Below are 18289 nucleotides of genomic sequence, written 5' to 3' on the forward strand. Positions count from 1 at the left end.
AAAATTAAGGTTTTCTACCTTATATGCCCATGGAGGTATGCACCCTTGATGTCGATCGACGTAAAAAGTTCTCCTCCTTGTAAGATGGAGACAACTGATTGGATTGGCTCCATGCGAAAAAGAGCAGATATTCAGGAACCGGTTTAGATTCCTGAGATCCAGAATGGGTTTGACATCTCCATTCGATTTTGCTGTGAAAATAGGTTTGAATAAAACCTCAACTCCAGCTCTTTCATGGGAACCAGCATGACTACTCTGCTAAAGTATGGTCCAATGCTAGAAGAGAGATTTCTTTTTCTCTGAATCTTAGGAACGTTTGATCTGAGAAAACGAGGAGACAGAAGCTCTTGAAACCCCAGACTGTACTCTAGAGCTATTACTGAAGAAGCCACCATCTGTCTCGACATTCTTTCTGCCAGACCCTTGAGAACTGCAGAAGTCTTTCCCCCCCGTGCGAGCGGGGGCGCCCCTTTATAAGGAGGCTTTAGTATCTTGTTTGTAGGTTTCTTTTGTCCCTGAGGATTACCTCTTGAACTTGATGGAAGCAGTCGTGACTGCCTGGAGGCTGATGCCCCTGGCACTGGAGAAGGAGCTTGTTTAAATGAAATACATTTACTCCTTTTCTTAAATGCTAAAAGGGGTGCCTTTCCACTAGAAATTCTTTGGATGAATTATCCAAGATATCCCAAACAGCTGTTCACCGCAAAAAGGAAAACCAGCCAGGAGTTTTTTTTTTTTTTTTTATATATGACGCTTTGGCTGACCAATTTTTCAACCATAGTATTCTTGTGGTATTGAAGTGGTTAAGGAACACGGCAGGTAGGTTGTTCCAAACATCTTGGAGAACTAACCACAGATCTGTGGATGTCGGCTGCCTCAAATCCTTCTGTCTCTTCATGTCATCCCAGACAGGCTCCATGATCAGGGCTCTGTGAGGACCAAACCATCACTTCCAGGACTCCTTGTTCTTCTTTACACTGAAGATAGTTCTTAATGACATTGGCTGTATGTTTGGGGTTGTTGTCCTGCTGCAGAATAAATTTGGAAACAATCACGCGCCTCCCTGATGGAATGGCATGATGGATAAGTATCTGCCTGTATTTCTCAGCATTGAGGGCACCATTGATCCTGACCAAATCTCCAACTCCATTTGCTGAAATGCAGCCCCAAACTTGCAAGGAACCTCCACCATGCTTCGCAGTTGCCTGCAGACACTCATTATTGTACCGCTCTCCAGCCCTTCGCCAACAAACTGCCTCCTGCTACAGCCAAATATTTCCCATTTTGACTCATCAGTCCAGATGCACCTGCTGATGCTTTTCTGAATTTTAGTGCATAGTCGCTTAGCTTTATTTTAATGTTGGAGGTATGGCTTTTTGGCCAAATTCTTTCATGAAGACCTCTGCTGGCCAGACTTCTCCGGACAGTAGATGGGTGTACCTGGGTCCCACTGGTTTTCCGCCAGTTCTGTGCTGATGGCACTGCTGGACATCTTCCGAAGTTGAAGGGAAATAACCATGATGTGTATTTCATCTGCTGCATTAAGTATCCTTGGCCGACCACTGCGTCTACAATCCTCAACATTGCCTGTTTCTTTGTGCTTCTTCAAAAGAGCTTGAACAGAACATCTTGAAACATCTTGAAACAGTCTGCTTTGAAATCTTTGCCTGGGAGAGACCTTGCTGATGCAGTATACCTACATTGTGTCTTGTTGCTGTGCTAAGTCTTGCCATGGTGTATGACCTGTAACATGAAATGGCCTTCCATAAACTCACCTTAGAAGCAGAGTTTGGCTCTTCCTCACCCAGTTTTAACCCACAGCCGTTTCCATTTTGGTTAATGACGGTTTCAACCTACCTGATAATTAGCACCTGCTTGGTATAACTGGTTAATCATACACCTGACTCTAAACCTACAAAATCCCTGAAATTGTGCAAGTATACAAAGTGTGCAAGTGTAAGAATTGATGCTAGATTGAAGCCAAAAGGCAGTCATGCCAAATAATGATTTGATTTGGAATTTTCTTCTGTTCACCCACTTTGCATTTTGTAAATTGATAAACATAAACTCTTAAAATATATTTATTATTTTTGAAAGAATTCTTACTTTATAGCTTTTCACTTTACAGTGATGATCACTGTAACAGCAACGATTTGAACTGTCATGAATGGGTTGCATTCATACCAGCTGCGATTTACTATTGTTTGCTGTGATTTGCCCACAGCTATCTCATGGTACAGGGTGCTGTGATTGGCCTAAGTACCATGTGATAGCTGTGGGTCAATCACAGCATCACTATAGGAATTACAGCTGTTATGAATGAAATTTATTCATAACAGCTTTGTTGACATTGTGAATGTATCCCCCAGTCACTCAAAGTGGTCGGGTATCGGGAGCCACAATCTGCTGTGTCTGTCGCGGGAGCAATCTGCTTCTCACCCCAACCTGGAAGAGGCAGGATGACGTACATGTATGTGATCCTGCCTGCCCGGGCAGCAACAAATGTACTGTGGTCGGGCAGCAAGCGGGTAAAAAAATGTTTTATTATTTCTAGCAGTTTTCCATAATATTATTAATAATATTAAAATGAAAAAACAAAAAAACAACACACATCAGGAGATATCTATTTTCATTTACCAACCAAAAAAAAAAAAAATGTAATCTGTCATTAAAAAAAAAAAAAAAAAAAAAAAGGAAGAAGATGGGTAAAAAAAAGTATCATCCACCTGAATACACAGATAGTTGCAATGATATGTACAGTTTTAGTAACACGTCGAAGTTGCAAAAATGTGTTCAGGTGTTAGTTTAATATATTAATTTTATTATAGGTACTTATGCAGCACTGTCGATTTACGCAGCACTTTACACATATGTATTGTACATTCACATTCGTCATGAAGAGGACAAAAACAGAAAAAAAAAAAAAGTAAACATGCAAAGCATTAAAATTCCAACGCATCACACCTCTAATACACCACGCACTCTAGTGACGCTGTGTTTTATTTGTGTAAATAAATTGGGAAAAAGAACGTCATACGATTTCTCCATTACCACGTCCCATTACCTGTAGTCTGGAAGGTTCTGCACACGCCCTCCACATTGGATGTCTGCGGTTTTCCCACAGTTTGATGTTCCCGCGATATCCGGGATATTCTGGCGAAGGCAACTTTACGAATGGACCAGGAGCACTGTCCTCCAGTCCTGAGGCCTCTGCTTATTAGAGACACAGCCATCAGGAGCCGGGACTCAGCCACACGTTCTCTTTCGGAACCTTTTCCAAATAAGCAACTTCTTCTCGCAGCTGGAAGATCTCCAAAAGAGGTAAAACCCTGGAGGACAGAAGGGGATAAAACATCATTATGGATTGCAGTAAATGGAGTCTAAAACATCACGCAGGCTGGGCTTACAATGAAGCAGAAGTAAGTGGTGCTTTATACGAGTCCTGCTCAGTTCTGTAACCATTAACTGACCAGGCCTTTTCTGGAACTGTTTGTTTATATGTTAAAGCGGAGTTCCACCCAAAAGTGGAACTTCTGCTCATTTGTCTCCTCTCCCCCTCCAGTGCCACAATCGGCACCTTTCGGGGCGGAGAGGGGGCAGGATACCAGTCTTTGACAGGTATCCTGTTCCCACTTCCAGGAGTCCGCCCCGTGGCCCGTGACATCACCGCAGGGCTCCCTCCTCCTCCTCTCCCTGTCGCCGGGCCAGTAGGAGAGAGGAGCGGGGCCTCGCGCATGCGCTGTAGGGTTCCCATCATGTACACTGCCGGGTTCCCTTACCCGCAATGGCAGCGGCAGCACCTGACAGCTGATGGAAACATCAGCTGTGTTGCCGACATCGCTGGACTTCAGGACAGGTAAGTGTCCTATTATCAAAAGACAGCAGCTACAGTATGTGTAGCTGCTGGCTTTTAATATTTCTTTTTTTTTTGATGGAACATCGCTTTAAAATCATTTATTTATTTTTTTGCTAGTAAATTACTTAGAACCCCTAAATATATATATATATATATATATATATATATATATATATATATATATATATATATATATATATATATATACACACACACACACACACATACACATTATATATATATATATATATACACACACACACACACACACACACACACACACATACACACAGTCAGGTCCATAAATATTGGGACATCGACACAATTCTAATCTTTTTGGCTCTATACACCACCACAATGGATTTGAAATGAAACGAACAAGATTTGCTTTAACTGCAGACTTTCAGCTTTAATTTGAAGGTATTTACATCCAAATCAGGTGAACGGTGTAGGAATTACAACAGTTTGTATATGTTCCTCCTACGTTTTAAAGGGACCAAAAGTAATGAGACAATTGGCTGCTCAGCTGTTCCATGTTATTCCCTCATTATCCCATTTACAAGGAGCAGATTAAAGGTCCAGAGTTCATTTCAAGTGTGCTATTTGAATTTGGAATCTGCTGCTTACAACTCTCAATATGAGATCCAAAGAGCTGTCACTATCAGTGAAGCAAGCCATCATTAGGCTGAAAAAACAAAACAAACCCATCAGAGAGATAGCAAAAACATTAGGTGTGGCCAAATCAACTGTTTGGAACATCCTTAAAAAGAAAGAACGCACCGGTGAGCTCAGCAACACCAAAAGGCCCGGAAAACCACGGAAAACAACTGTGGTGGATGACCGAAGAATTATTTTCCTGGTGAAGAAAACACCCTTCACAACAGTTGGCCAGATCAAGAACACTCTCCAGGAGGTAGGTGTATGTGTGTCAAAGTCAACAATCAAGAGAAGACTTCACCAGAGTGAATACAGAGGGTTCACCACAAGATGTAAACCATTGGTGAGCCTCAAAAACAGGAAGTCCAGATTAGAGTTTGCCAAACAACATCTAAAAAAGCCTTCACAGTTCTGGAACAACATCCTATGGACAGATGAGACCAAGATCAACTTGTACCAGAGTGATGGGAAGAGAAGAGTATGGAGAAGGAAAGGAACTGCTCATGATCCAAAGCATACCACCTCATCATCGAAGCATTGTGGTGGTAGTGTCATGGCGTGGGCATGTATGACTGCCAATGGAACTGGTTCTCTTGTATTTATTGATGATGTGACTGCTGACAAAAGCAGCAGGATGAATTCTGAAGTGTTTCGGGAAATATTATCTGCTCATATTCAGCAAAATGCTTCAGAACTCATTGGACGGCGCTTCTCAGTGCAGATGGACAATGACCTGAAGCATACTGCGAAAGCAACCAAAGAGTTTTTTAAGGGAAAGAAGTGGAATGTTATGCAATGGCCAAGTCAATCACCTGACCTGAATCTGAACATGCATTTCACAGCTGAAGACAAAACTGAAGGGAAAATGCCCCAAGAACAAGCAGGAACTGAAGACAGTTGGAGTAGAGGCCTGGCAGAGCATCACCAGGGATGAAACCCATCATCTGGTGATGTCTATGCGTTCCAGACTTCAGGCTGTAATTGACTGCAAAGGATTTGCAACCAAGTATTAAAAAGTGAAAGTTTGATGGATGATTGTTAATCTATCCCATCACTTTTGGTCCCTTAAAAAGTGGGAGGCACATATGCAAACTGTTGTAATTCCTACACCGTTCACCTGATTTGGATGTACAGTGGGGGCGGAAAGTATTCAGACCCCCTTAAATTTTTCACTCTTTGTTATATTGCAGCCATTTGCTAAAATCATTTAAGTTCATTTTTTTTTCCTCATTAATGTACACACAGCACCCCATATTGACAGAAAAACACAGAATTGTTGACATTTTTTGCAGATTCATTAAAAAAAGAAAAACTGAAATATAACATTTTCCACCATTTTACTGCGCTTATGGTGTTTTTTTTTATATATATGTCATGTGACTCAAAAACTGCATTAAAAATTTAACAAGGGTGCCTTACTGATGTGTTCTTGCTGCATTTTCAATGCATTTCAACAGGGAAGCAAGTTTTTTTTTTTTTTATTATCTGACTAAAAATTCAGCAAGCAAGATTTTTAACACCACAATGGAAGCGCAATGGACCAATATGAAAACCTACATAGAATTTAAAGGGATGCATTTTTCTTGAGCTTTTCTTGTGCTAAAAGTGTCGACAATGGTTGACAATAAATTCATATTCATTGAAAGAGGAAGTAAACCGCTGTTTTTTTTTTTTTTTTCTGACCTGCAAAGTAAAGGCATAATGTGCTAGTATGCATCGCATACTAGCACATTATCAGAAAATAACCTGCAACCAAAGCCCTCCATCGATGTGTTGTTACCGCTGGCGGCCGCTTCCATCTTCACCCGTCTTCCTTCCTGGTCCGCGGACTCCTGCTCTGTGACTGGCCGAAGCCGCGTGATGTCACGGGTAGCCATTCTTTCAGAGTGCATGCGCCGTTGATGTCACCGGCTGCAAATACAGTAAAAATCTCCTAAATGGTGCACATTTAGGAGATATTTACTGTACCTATAGGTTTAAGGCTTACCTATAGGTACAAACAATACATGGAAGTTTACTTCCACATTAAATTCATCATATGAATTAAAAAGTTGAATACAATAGATAGATAGATAGATTTTCGGTACCAAAATTTCCATTCGGTGCACCTCTAATTTTTATTGCCATCTCCCATCCTGCTTGACAGTAAGAGAAGATCCCACATTTTGGGTTGTCCCCAGAACAGGAACAGTGCAGCAACATCCCTCGCCACTCGGCTACCACCGGCACAACATGCATGCGCGGCCGGCGGTGGTGGCTGTTGTATCCTCACATGCCCAAGGCGCCCCGGCACCATAGCGTCCCTGGTTACCTTGGATACCGCTGCTGCATTGCGCAAGCGCGGCCCGCGATCTCTGCTGTAATCTGCCCCACAGCTTCCAATCCCTGCACTGGCGCCGATCTACTGCAAGATCGTGAGCTGTATCCTGATGCTTCCTGACAGCTGGTTTGTCCCCACAGGGGTTGGGGACCAACACCAATAGAAAGGTATTTTAAAGGCACTATTAGCATGTCTTTTTTTTTCCAATAACTTCTTTTGTCATATGGTTTTTCTTAGATCTGGGATTTTGTGCTAATGTATTTGTACTATTTTGGCTAAATTTGTGACGTCAGATCAGTCTGGGGGTGGGAAGAGCTTTGTATTTTTCTCCTTTTTTTCTTTCTTTTTTCTGATTGGTTGATGGGTATTTAACCACTTCCCGTCCGGCCCATAGCAGATGACAGCTGGGGGGTGGTTCAGTTATCCTGACTGGGCGTCATATGGCGTCCAGCAGGATAACATGCCGCCGCGCGCATCACGGCGATCGGTGGAGCTCCACCGATCTTGGTAAAGAGCCTCCGCAATCTTGGTAAAGAGCCACAATGTCAATAGGAAGAGCCGTTGATCGGCTTTTCCTCACTCGCATCTGACAGACGCAAGTAGAGTAGAGCCGATCGGCGGCTCTCCTGACAGGGGGGGTCTGCGCTGAATGTTTATCAGTGCAGCCCCCCCTCAGATGACCACACTGGACCACCAGGGATCGCCACTAGGACCACCAGGGAAGGGGGTAACATGTGAATGGCCAGGTATGTACCCCATGGCCATCCACATGTGCCCAATCTGTGCCAATCAGTGCCCACAAATAGGTACTGATTGGCAACATTATATTGCAGTGATGCCCAGCAATGCCACCCTTAGGGGCATCAGTGCCACCAATCAGTGTCATCAGTGTCACCTGTCGGTGCCCATCAGTGCCCACCCGTGCCACCCATCAGTGCCACCCATAAGTACCCATCAGTGCCACCCATAAGTATCCATCAATGCCACCTATGAGTGTCCATCAGTGCCGCATACCAGTGCCACCTATCAGTGCCCATCAGCAGTGCCTGTCAGTGCCACCTCATTGGTGCCACCTCGTCAGTGCCGCCGTATCAGTGCAGCCATATCAGTGCCTGTCATTGAAGAAGAAAACGTACTTATTTACAAAAATTTTTTACAGAAACAAAGAAAAAGTTGTTTTTTTTCAAAATTTTCGGTCTTTTTTTATTTGTTGCGCAAAAAATAAAACCCGCAGAGGTGATCAAATACCACCAAAAGAAAGCTCTATTTGTGGGAACAAAATGATAAAAAAAATTGTTTGAGTACAGTGTAGCATGACCGCGCAATTGTCATTCAAATTGCAACAGCGCTGAAAGCTGGCCTGGGCGGGAAGGTGTCTAAGTGCCTGGTATTGAAGTGGTGAAATACTTATCACTGTTACCCCACATTTATCACTTGCCTGACGAAGGAGTCCTGCGTGACTCCGAAACGTTGCACTCTCCTTGTGTTGTGATCATGCAATAAATTACCTGTTTGGACGCCGTTTATGTCATTCCATGGTGTGCTGGCAAATATCTTCGCCAGAACAGGAACGAACCTTCCAATGAGGACACTAGTTCTGGTAACAACCAGGGATCCCCCTCACTTTGGAGGGACTTCCTCTCACTTCCTGTTTTGGCTATGGGACAGGAAGTGAAGGGAAATCTCCCCAATCGGACACAGATGGCAAAAAAATAAAAATAAAACCCCGAGAAGAGTTTTAACCCTCCCTTAACCACTTGACCACTGGGCACTTAAACCCCCTTCCTAACCAGACCAATTTTCAGCTTTTGGTGCTCTCACATTTTGAATGACAATTACTCAGTCATGCAACACTGTATCTATATGAAATTTTTGTCCTTTTTTTCACACAAATAGAGCTTTATTTTGGTGGTATTTAATCACCACTGGGTTCTTTATTTTTTGCGCTATAAAAGAAAAAAGACCGAAAATTCTGTAAAAAAATAAATTTTTCTTCATTTCTGTTATAACATTTTGCAAATTAGTAATTTTTCTTCATATATTTTGGCCAAAATTTATACCGCTACATATCTTTGGTAAAAATAACCCAAATCGGTGGATATTATTTGGTCTTTGTAAAAGTTATAGCGTCCACAAGCTATGGTGCGAATATCTGAAAATTGATCACACCTGAAGTACTGACGGCCTATCTAATTTCTTGAGACCCTAACATGCCAGAAAAGTACAAATACCCCCCAAATGACCCCTTTTTGGAAAGAAGACATTCCAAGGTATTTAGAAAGATGCATGGTGAGTTTTTTGAAGTTGTCATTTTTTCCCACAATTCTTTGCAAATCAAGTTTTTTTTTTTTTTCACAAAATTGTCATATTAGCAGGTTATTTCTTACACTCCACATATGCATACCACAAATTACACCCCAAAACACATTCTGCTATTACTCCCGAGTACGACGATACCACATGTGTGAGACTTTTACACAGCGTGGCCACATACAGAGGCCCAACATGCAGGGGAGCACCTTCAGGCATTCTGGAGTGCCCAGGCCAATTCTGACATTTCTCTCCTACATGTAAAAATCATCATTTATTAGCTAGAAAATTACATAGAACCCCAAAACATTATATATGTTTTTTTTAGCAAAGACCCTAGAGAATACAATGGCGGTTGTTGCAACTTTTTATCTCACACGGTATTTGCGCAGCAATTTTTTTAACGCTTTTTTTTGGAAAAAAAAACTGTTTTGTGCTTTACAAAAACCAAAACAGTAAATTTAGCCCAAGGTTTTTGCATAATGTGAAAGATGAAGTTACGCCGAGTAAATAGATACCCAACATGTCACCTTTCAAAATTGCACGCGCTTGTGGAATGGCGCCAAACTTTGCTACTCAAAAATCCCCATAGGCGACGCTTTAAAATTTTTTACTGGTTACATGTTTTGAGTTACAGAGGAGGTCTAGGGCCAAAATTTTTGCGCTCGCTCTACCGATCGCAGTGATACCTCACATGTGTGGTTTGAACACCGTTTTCATATGTGGGCGGGACTTATATATGCGTTCGCTTCTGCATGCAAGCACAAAGGGACAGGGGTGCTTTAAAATTTTTTTTTTTTTTTTTTTATTGTTCATTTTACTTTATTTATTTTTGTTTGATGCTTTTTTACAAAAAAAAAAATTTTGACCACTTTTATTCCTATTACAAGGAATGTAAACATCCCTTGTAATTGGAATATGGCATGACAGGTCCTCTTTACAATGAGATATGGGGTCAATAAGACCCCACATCTCACCTCTAGGCTTGGAAGCCTGAAATAAAAAAAAAAAAAAAAAAAAACGATCCTGGCTTCGATCGTAGCGGTGAGTCGGTAGAAGCAGCGGAGTGCGGCGGGAGGGGGGACATCCCCTCTCGCCTCCCGTAAGAACGATCAAGCAGTGGAACAGCCGCTATGATCGTTCTTATGGTGTAGGGAATCGCCGGCTGAAAAAGCTGATATCTGAATGATGCCTGTAGCTGCAGGCTTTATTCAGATATCCCCGCACAAAGTCAAGGACGTTGTATGACAGTCGGCGGGCGGGAAGTGGTTAAAACGTATTTTTTTTTTTTTTTAACACAAAGTTGTCCATTTATACAATATTTCTAACACATAGCATGTACACAAAGCAAAAATGACACCCCAAAATAGATTCTCCTGCTCCTCCTGAGTACGGCGATACCACATGTGTGAGACTTCCACAGCCTGGCCACATACAGAGGCCGAGTACAGCCGAGCGTGGCTCAGCATGGCAGGGTATGGCTGGGTATGGCGGGGTATTGCAGAGTATGGCGGGGTATTGCAGAGTATGGCGGGGTATTGCAGAGTATGGCGGGGTATTGCAGAGTATGGGGGGTATTGCAGAGTATGGGGGGTATTGCAGAGTATGGGGGGTATTGCAGAGTACAACGGGGTATTGCAGAGTACTGCAGGGTATTGCAGAGTATTGCGGGGTATTGCAGAGTATTGCTGGGTATTGCGGGGTATTGCAGTGTACTGCGGGGTATTGCAGAGTATTGCGGGGTATTGCAGAGTATTGCGGGGTATTGCAGTGTACTGCGGGGTATTGCAGAGTACTGCGGGGTATTGCAGAGTATTGTGGGGTATTGCAGAGTATTGCGGGGTATTGCAGAGTACTGCGGGGTATTGCAGAGTATTGTGGGGTATTGCAGAGTATTGTGGGGTATTGCAGAGTATGGCAGGGTATTGCGGGGTATTGCAGAGTACTGCGGGGTATTGCAGAGTATTGCGGGGTATTGCAGAGTATTGCGGGGTATTGCAGAGTATTGCGGGGTATTGCAGAGTACTGTGGGGTATTGCAGAGTATTGTGGGGTATTGCAGAGTAATGTGGGGGTATTGCAGAGCAATGTGGGGGTATTGCAGAGTAATGTGGGGGTATTGCAGAGTAATGTGGGGGTATTGCAGAGTAATGTGGGGGTATTGCAGAGTAATATTGGGGTATTGCAGAGTAAGGTGGGGCATAGCAGAGTATTGCAGAGTAGTGGGGATGGCTGAGCATGGATGGATGGATGGCTGGATGTCTCTGTGCAGTGCTGTGGGCACTACACAACCAGCCCACAGCGCTGCAGCCATCCATCCATCTCCCTCTCCTCCACAGTGTACCGATCGGTACACAGGAGGGGAGGAGAGGAACCGGCGTCATCAGACGCCGCCGGTCTGTTTACATGTGATCGCGCCGTCATTTGACGGCTCGATCACATGGTAAATGGCCGCGATCAGCGGCCATTTACCGGGATCCGTGATGCGCCGGGTCCTGAGGACCCGGCGGTCACGGATGTGTTCGGGTGCGCGCCTCAGGGGGCGCGCGAGAGGGGAATTCTGAGAGGACGTCATATGACGTCCTCCCAGAGTTAAGCAACCGCCCTGCAGCCGTCATTCGGCTATGGGCCGGTTGTTAAGTGGTTAATCTCTCCAAAAATTAAACAGTCTGCTTTTAATTGTACTTTACCCACTTCCATACCGCTGAACTTCATATGACATCCTGGGCATTCAGCGGAGATATCTGAACGATGGGTGCAGCTGCAGGCTTCATTCAGATCTTTTTTTTTTTTTTTTCTTTTTTTTTTTTTGTGTACACAAGCTCGGAAAATCCAACAACAAACATTTGTCCGTGGGAAAATTTTAAAACCTGCTATCCAACATTTGTCCGCAGAAAAATCCGCCAACAATTGAGCGAACAAACGGTTCCAACAGTCTGTCATTCCACAATTCCTGTCGGAAAATCCGATTGCGTTGTACGAGGCTTTAGGTTGAGAACCACTGTTGTAAGCAACAATAGTGAGGAAAAAAAAGTCCTGGTCTTCACAGGGTTGAGGAATGGGATGGGGGGGGGGGGGGAGTGAATGGCATGTTCCTCATTACCAGAGAGTGTCAGGTATTTCACTTTGCTCCCGCTGGCAATAAGAAAGCAGCAAACAAAGTTTGGGGCGGGGGGGGGACCCTTTGAGCTGATCATGTGATCAAATTAACCACTTCCCGCCCGGCCTATAGCAGAATGACGGCCGGGCGGTGGTTTCATTATCCTGACTGGGCGTCATATGATGTACTTCAGGATAACAGCCGCCGCGCGCCCTTGGGGGGTGCGCATTGCGGCGATCGTTGGAGCGGTGTGTCAGTCTGACACACCACTCCACCGATCTCGGTAAAGAGCCTCCGTCGGAGGCTCTTTACCACGTGATCAGCCGTGTCCAATCACGGCTGATCACGATGTAAACAGGAAAAGCCGTTGATCGGCTTTTCCTCACTCACGTCTGACAGATACGAGTAGAGGAGAGACGATCGGCGGCTCTCCTGACAGGGGGGGGTCTGTGCTGATTGTTTATCAGTGCAGCCCCACCCCTCGGATGCCCACCCAGGACCACCAGGGAAGCCACTAGGACCACCAGGGAAGGGGGCAACATGTGGGTGGCCAGGTATGTACCCCATGGCCATCCATATGTGCAAATGAATGCCCAATCTGTGCCAATCAGTGCCCACAAATGGGCACTGACTGGCACCATCATGTAACAAATTAAATCAGTGATGCCTAGCAATGCCACCCATCAGTGTCATCAGTGCCACCCATCAGTGTCCAGCAGTGCCACCTATCAGTGCCCATCCATGCCACCCATAAGTACCCATCAGTGCCACCTATGAGTGCCCATCAGTGCCACCTATGAGTGCCCATCAGTGCCGCATACCAGTTCCACCTATCAGTGCCGCCTATCAGTGCCACCTCATCGATGCCCATCAGTGCAGCCATATCAGTGCCCGTCATTGAAGAAGAAAACGTACTTATTTACAAAAAATGTTAACAGAAACAAAGAAAAAACTTTTTTTTTTTTTTTTTTTTTTCAAAATTTTCAGTCTTTTTTTATTTGCTGCGCAAAAAATAAAAATCTCAGAGGTGATCAAATACCACCAAAAGAAAGCTCTATTTGTGGAAACAAAACGATAAAAAATGTGTTTGAGTACAGTGTAGCATGACCGCGCAATTGTCATTCAAACAGCGACAGCGCTGAAAGCTGAAAACTGGTCTGGGCAGGAAGGTGTCTAAGTGCCCGGTATTGAAGTGGTTAAAGTATTACTTAAAGGCGAAATTTTTTTTTTTTTTCCGATTTGGATGGAGTGGAGAGAGATTTTATTGTGGTCTGTCCTGCCAACAGTAAAATAAAATCCCACATTTTGGGTTGTCCCCAAAACAGGAACAGAGGGCAAATCTTCCAATGGGGGCGGTGGGGGGACAGGTACACTAGTTCTGGTAACAACCATGGGATCCCCTCGCTTTGGAGTGATTTCCTCTCACTTCCTGTTTTGGCTTATGGGACAGGAAGTGAAGGAAAATCTCCCTAATGGGGGACACAGAGGGCAAAGAAAACCTGAGAAGGGTTATGAACTTTCCCTTACGCCATTCAAAAATTAAAAAGTCTGCCTTTAGTTGTACTTTAAAGCCACAGCTACCTATGGAATTTTTAAAAAAAAGAGAGTTTGTAAAGCAGATGGGAAGGTCCTGTGTCAGGACATGCAGGACACAAGCAGGTAAAGGACTCTTTGGGATGGAGAGAACTAATCCAGAGGGGTTTTTTTTATATATTTATTATTCTTCTCTTGAGACCAACCAAACCCGGACTTCATATTGTATTTTTAAACATGAGTGTGACCCTCACTGCACCAGCCATGATCTAGGAAGACTGCAGTTGTTGTCCATAGCAACAAGTTAGGCATTAAAGAACGCAGCTGATTGGCAGCTGCTATATTTATACTCCCAGGTGGAGCAGGAGGTGGAGGTGGTCTCTTCCCCCCTCACCCACTTATCATCCCTCCTGACAGTCCCTTCACTCACCTGGACTCCCCACCTCCGGTTGCTATGCCACCTCCAATATGGCGCCTGCCCTACTTCCGGTGACGTCTGCCACCATAGAGAGGTAAGTCGCTCCACCCTCCCCACCTTTCCCAGGCTCGCTCTCGGTGGTTGTTCGGTCCTCCGCCCCGCCCCCCGTGCTCCGTTCCCATTGGTCGCGGCGCGCGTTGTCCCCGCCCGTTTCCCTCTGCGGCGGAAGTGACGCAGTGGAGCGGCAGTGCGGTGATGACATCTCGGCGGAGCTAGAGGGAGATTGACTGGCAGCTGGGCGATGTGAGAGGCCGCCGTGGTCGGGGGACGGAGGGGCTACCCGGGTCACTGACTGACTCTCTCCTCAAGCCGGTGAGTGTGCGGAGGGGAGGCGGCCTTCCGCTGGGCCCGTGTGAGGGGGGGCATAAGCCGGGGGTGAGGAGGAGGAGGGGGCCCCTCTTGGCTGAAGAACCGGCAGCGTTGCCCCTGGCAACCCTTCACATGCCTTTTTCTGCGTGCTCAGGGCGTGGCGGGAAATGACAGGGAGCATTTGATTGGCTGCTAGACGGGCAAGTGTGGGCCTCGTGTCTGCGGCCCACCTGAACTCCAGCTGCTCCCTTGTCCTGGGCTGACCTGCCCTAGCAACAGGAAAAAGGAGAGCCTGATTGGTTGCTAGGGGCAGCTGCAGGCCACGGTCCTGAGCTCTGGCTGCTGACCTGCCCTAGCAACAGGAATGGGAGAAGCTGATTGGCTCATTGAGGGCAGCTCAGACAGTCCTTCTTTTTGTCAGGCCTTTTCTATAATCTGTCAGGTTATCTGCACGTAATTGGGGATGATTGCTGTTCCTTATTGCCATGGATGTTTATTTCCAGCAGAGTGGGCTCCCCCCTATTGTCATCTGCAGGAATCCTGGTCAGACAGCCCATGTCGACAGAACCCCCCCCCCCCCTCCCAAATCTAGTCATGTGACTGAGCCTAGGATGATGTGGTTCTGCTGCAGTCAGGAGGCGGAATTTCCCCAGTCTCTTCTCCCTCCATGGTTGAGAATGCAAATTTGTAACACTGCCTAGGCTGAGAGGAGGTCATCCAGTCTGCTGCATGCAGAAGGAAGCAGATCCTCAGTCTCCTCTCCTCCATTGGTCAGACAGCAATATTGTAACTCTGCCTAGGCTGAGATGATGCCATCAGTCTGCTGCAGGCCGTAGGAAGCCTTTTCTTTAGACACCTTTTACACTGAAGCGTTTATCCAGGCGCTAAAGGGCTATTAAAAAAAAAAAAAGTGCCTGTAAACTGCCACCCCGAGGGCTTTCACACTGGAGCGGTGACGTTAGAAAAAGTCCTGCAAGCAGCATCTTTGGAACGCTGTATACACCGCCCCCTACCCGTTGAAATGAATGGGCAGTATTACCAAAGCACTTCGACAGCAGTGCTTCACGGGCGCATTTCCCCAGCTAAAACTAGCGGCACTTTACCGCCAACACTGCCAGTGTGAAAGTGCTCTTAAGCCTTGTACACATGGGCTGCACGATTGATTGTCAAGAATCGTTACCACCATTTTTTTTTATTTTTTTCCCCCCATTGGGATCTTGACAAATGTGTTTGATTCTGTCTATGCAAAGAACTCTCTCTGCTCTTCTGAAGCCAACAGCAGTCAAAAGGAAGGAAGAGAAAAAAAAACGGGCAGTCTGCCAAGAATCACAACATTCTTTAGCAGTGGAACTTAAGTATAAACATTGTAACAATATGTCAATGGAATAGACTTTGTGTGTAAATGAAAGTTTAACCACTTAAAGACTAAACCTTTTTCTGACATTTGTTGGTTTCAAGTTTAAAATATATATATTTTTTTTTTTTTGTAGAGACCCTACCTAGAGAATAAAATGGTGGCTGTTGCAATATTTTATGCCACACTATATTTGCGCAGCGGTCTTTCAAATGCAATTTTTTGGGTAAAAAATACTTTAAAGCAGAGTTCCACCCAAAAATGGAACTTCCACCTTGTCTCCCCCCCCCCCCCCCCCCCCGTGTCACATTTGGCACCTTTCGGGGGGGAGGGGGGAAGCAGATGCCTATCTAATAGGTATTTTGCTCCCACTTCTGGGTATAGATACCGGTGCCACCCGTGTGTATTTATGCCACTTCCGACACCTTCTCCCTCCGCTGTATTCTGGGAGACACACGGGTCCCAGGGGACAGCAGGGACCAGTGGGATAGCGCAGCAGGGAACCAGGAAGTGAAGCTGCAAGGCCTCACTTCCTGTTTCCCTTACCGAGGATGGCCGGCGATGACCCTGGACAGGTAAGTGTTCCATATTTTAAAAGTCAGCAGGTGCAGTATTTGTAGCTGCTGACTTAAAAAAAAAAAAAATGGCGGTACTCTGCTGTAATTAATTAAAAAAATTTAAAAAAATTACCAGTAAAGTTAGCCCTTTTTTTGTATATTTTTGAAAGATTTTAAGTCGCGAGAATTGTGATCTTTTTATTCTAAGCAAAAAAAATCGTGATTCTCATTTTGGCCAGAATCGTGCCACTCTAACACACGGTCAGATTACTGGAGGAATTTTCCTCAGTTTTTTGTTTGATGCTAGTCTCCAAATCGAAAGTGAAGAGGGTACTCGCCATCAGAAAATTTTCTGACGACAGAATTCAGCGTCCGAAGTGACGTAATTTGTTGAATTGTTTTGTACGTGTTCTTTCATTTCTGAACATGCCTAGTCTTGCTCTTCAGATTTTTTTTTTTTTTGTCAGAAAATTGGACGCCGTGGTCACATCAGACAAAAATTTTCAAGCCTGCACATCCAGCTTTTGTCTGCCGAAAATTGATAATCGGCTGTCAAAAGAATCACACTAACGATCAGAAAATCGTCAGATCGTTCATCGGATGAAGTTTATCTTGAGATTTTCTGACTGTGCATGTGGGCTTTAGGTCTTCTTTCTCTCCCATTGATCAGACTGCAAAATTATAACTACCTAGGCTGAGATGATGTCCTCAGTCACAGGAGGAAGCATTTCCTCAGTCACCTTCTTCACCAGGGATGAGAATGTAACATTATAACTATGCCTAGGCTGAGATGTCAGTCTGCTGCAGGAAGAAAGCATTTCTTCTGTCCCCCTTCCCAAGAACTGCACAGGCACCAGGAATCGCATGATTGTGTCATCTCTGAGCTGAGATCTCCATCCTGTAATAGGTGGTGACCCTAAATGATGATGGAACAAAGATGGCTCTGTCCTTCTGGAGAAAAATGCAGTTAAAAGTCTTTGCCGGGGAGACTGTAATTATTATTATTATTATACAGGATTTATATAGCGCCAACAGTTTGCGCAACACTTTCCAACATGAGGGCAGACAGTACACTTACAATACAGGAGGGATCAGAGGGCCCTGCTCGTTAGAGCTAACAATCTACAAAGGAGGATTATATACGTTCCTGGAGGTGTTACACCGACACATTACTGGATGTATGAAAATCTCATGCTGGGTTCACTTTAAGAGAAGGGCCTTTCACTTTCCTTAGACCCCTTTCACACTGAGGCAGTTTTCAGGCATTTTTGCGCTAAAAATTTCGCCTGTAAAGCACCTGAAAACTGCCTCCCCACGCTGCCCGAACGAGAGCCTGAGTGCTTTCACACTGGAGCGGTGCGCTTGCAGGACAGGGGAAAAAAAAGTATACACCCCTCCTGCCCACTGCAATGCTTCGGAAGCCCTTCCTTCGGCCGCTAGCGGGGGGGGGGGGGTTAAAAGCGCCCCACTAGCGGCCCAAAAAAAGCAACACTTAAACGAGTGTGAAAGGGGTCTTAGTCCCCCTGAGCTAAAGTAGCCCCCTATGCCGCTGACCCCAATGATCTTCTGTAGAGACGCTCAGCTTCCAGCCCCATACAAGTTAGGGGTCGGCTGTGCAGGTCCATCAGTGAAAAGATGCTGCAGCCGCATGATGTGAAGTATGTCATGCAGGTAAGTATACATCAGGGGGTGGGGGAAGGTGTTTTTTTTTAGGTTGAGGGCATGGCAGGGTCAATTACCTAAAGCAGATATTCAGCAGGTATATTTGTGACTCTCGCTCTGCACATTTTTTAAACTTATTCCAAATCAACGACTC

At 45.0% G+C, this 18289-nt stretch overlaps 2 protein-coding genes across 5 annotated transcripts in view; one reads left to right on the forward strand and one right to left on the reverse strand.

The window, feature by feature from the left end:
- Window positions 1-14297, reverse strand: part of FDX2 (ferredoxin 2) — a 68612-nt gene extending 54315 nt beyond the window's left edge. Inside the window, exons 1-2 of the mRNA XM_073619100.1 lie at window positions 14206-14297; window positions 3065-3329 (exon numbers count right to left, since the gene is read on the reverse strand). Of these exons, the coding sequence (XP_073475201.1) occupies window positions 3065-3233 (169 nt within the window). The 5' untranslated portion in view covers window positions 3234-3329; window positions 14206-14297. The remainder of the gene's footprint in view (window positions 1-3064; window positions 3330-14205) is intronic.
- A 101-nt stretch (window positions 14298-14398) lies between these two features.
- ARK2N (arkadia (RNF111) N-terminal like PKA signaling regulator 2N) overlaps window positions 14399-18289 on the forward strand; it is a 139521-nt gene continuing 135630 nt past the window's right edge. For all 4 annotated transcript variants that reach the window (XM_073619114.1, XM_073619144.1, XM_073619124.1 and 1 more), the window contains exon 1: window positions 14399-14565. The gene's annotated coding sequence lies outside the window, so the exon portion shown is untranslated. The remainder of the gene's footprint in view (window positions 14566-18289) is intronic.

Source organism: Aquarana catesbeiana, linkage group LG01 (genome assembly GCF_042186555.1).
Source record: "Aquarana catesbeiana isolate 2022-GZ linkage group LG01, ASM4218655v1, whole genome shotgun sequence".
Classification (NCBI taxonomy): domain Eukaryota; kingdom Metazoa; phylum Chordata; class Amphibia; order Anura; family Ranidae; genus Aquarana; species Aquarana catesbeiana.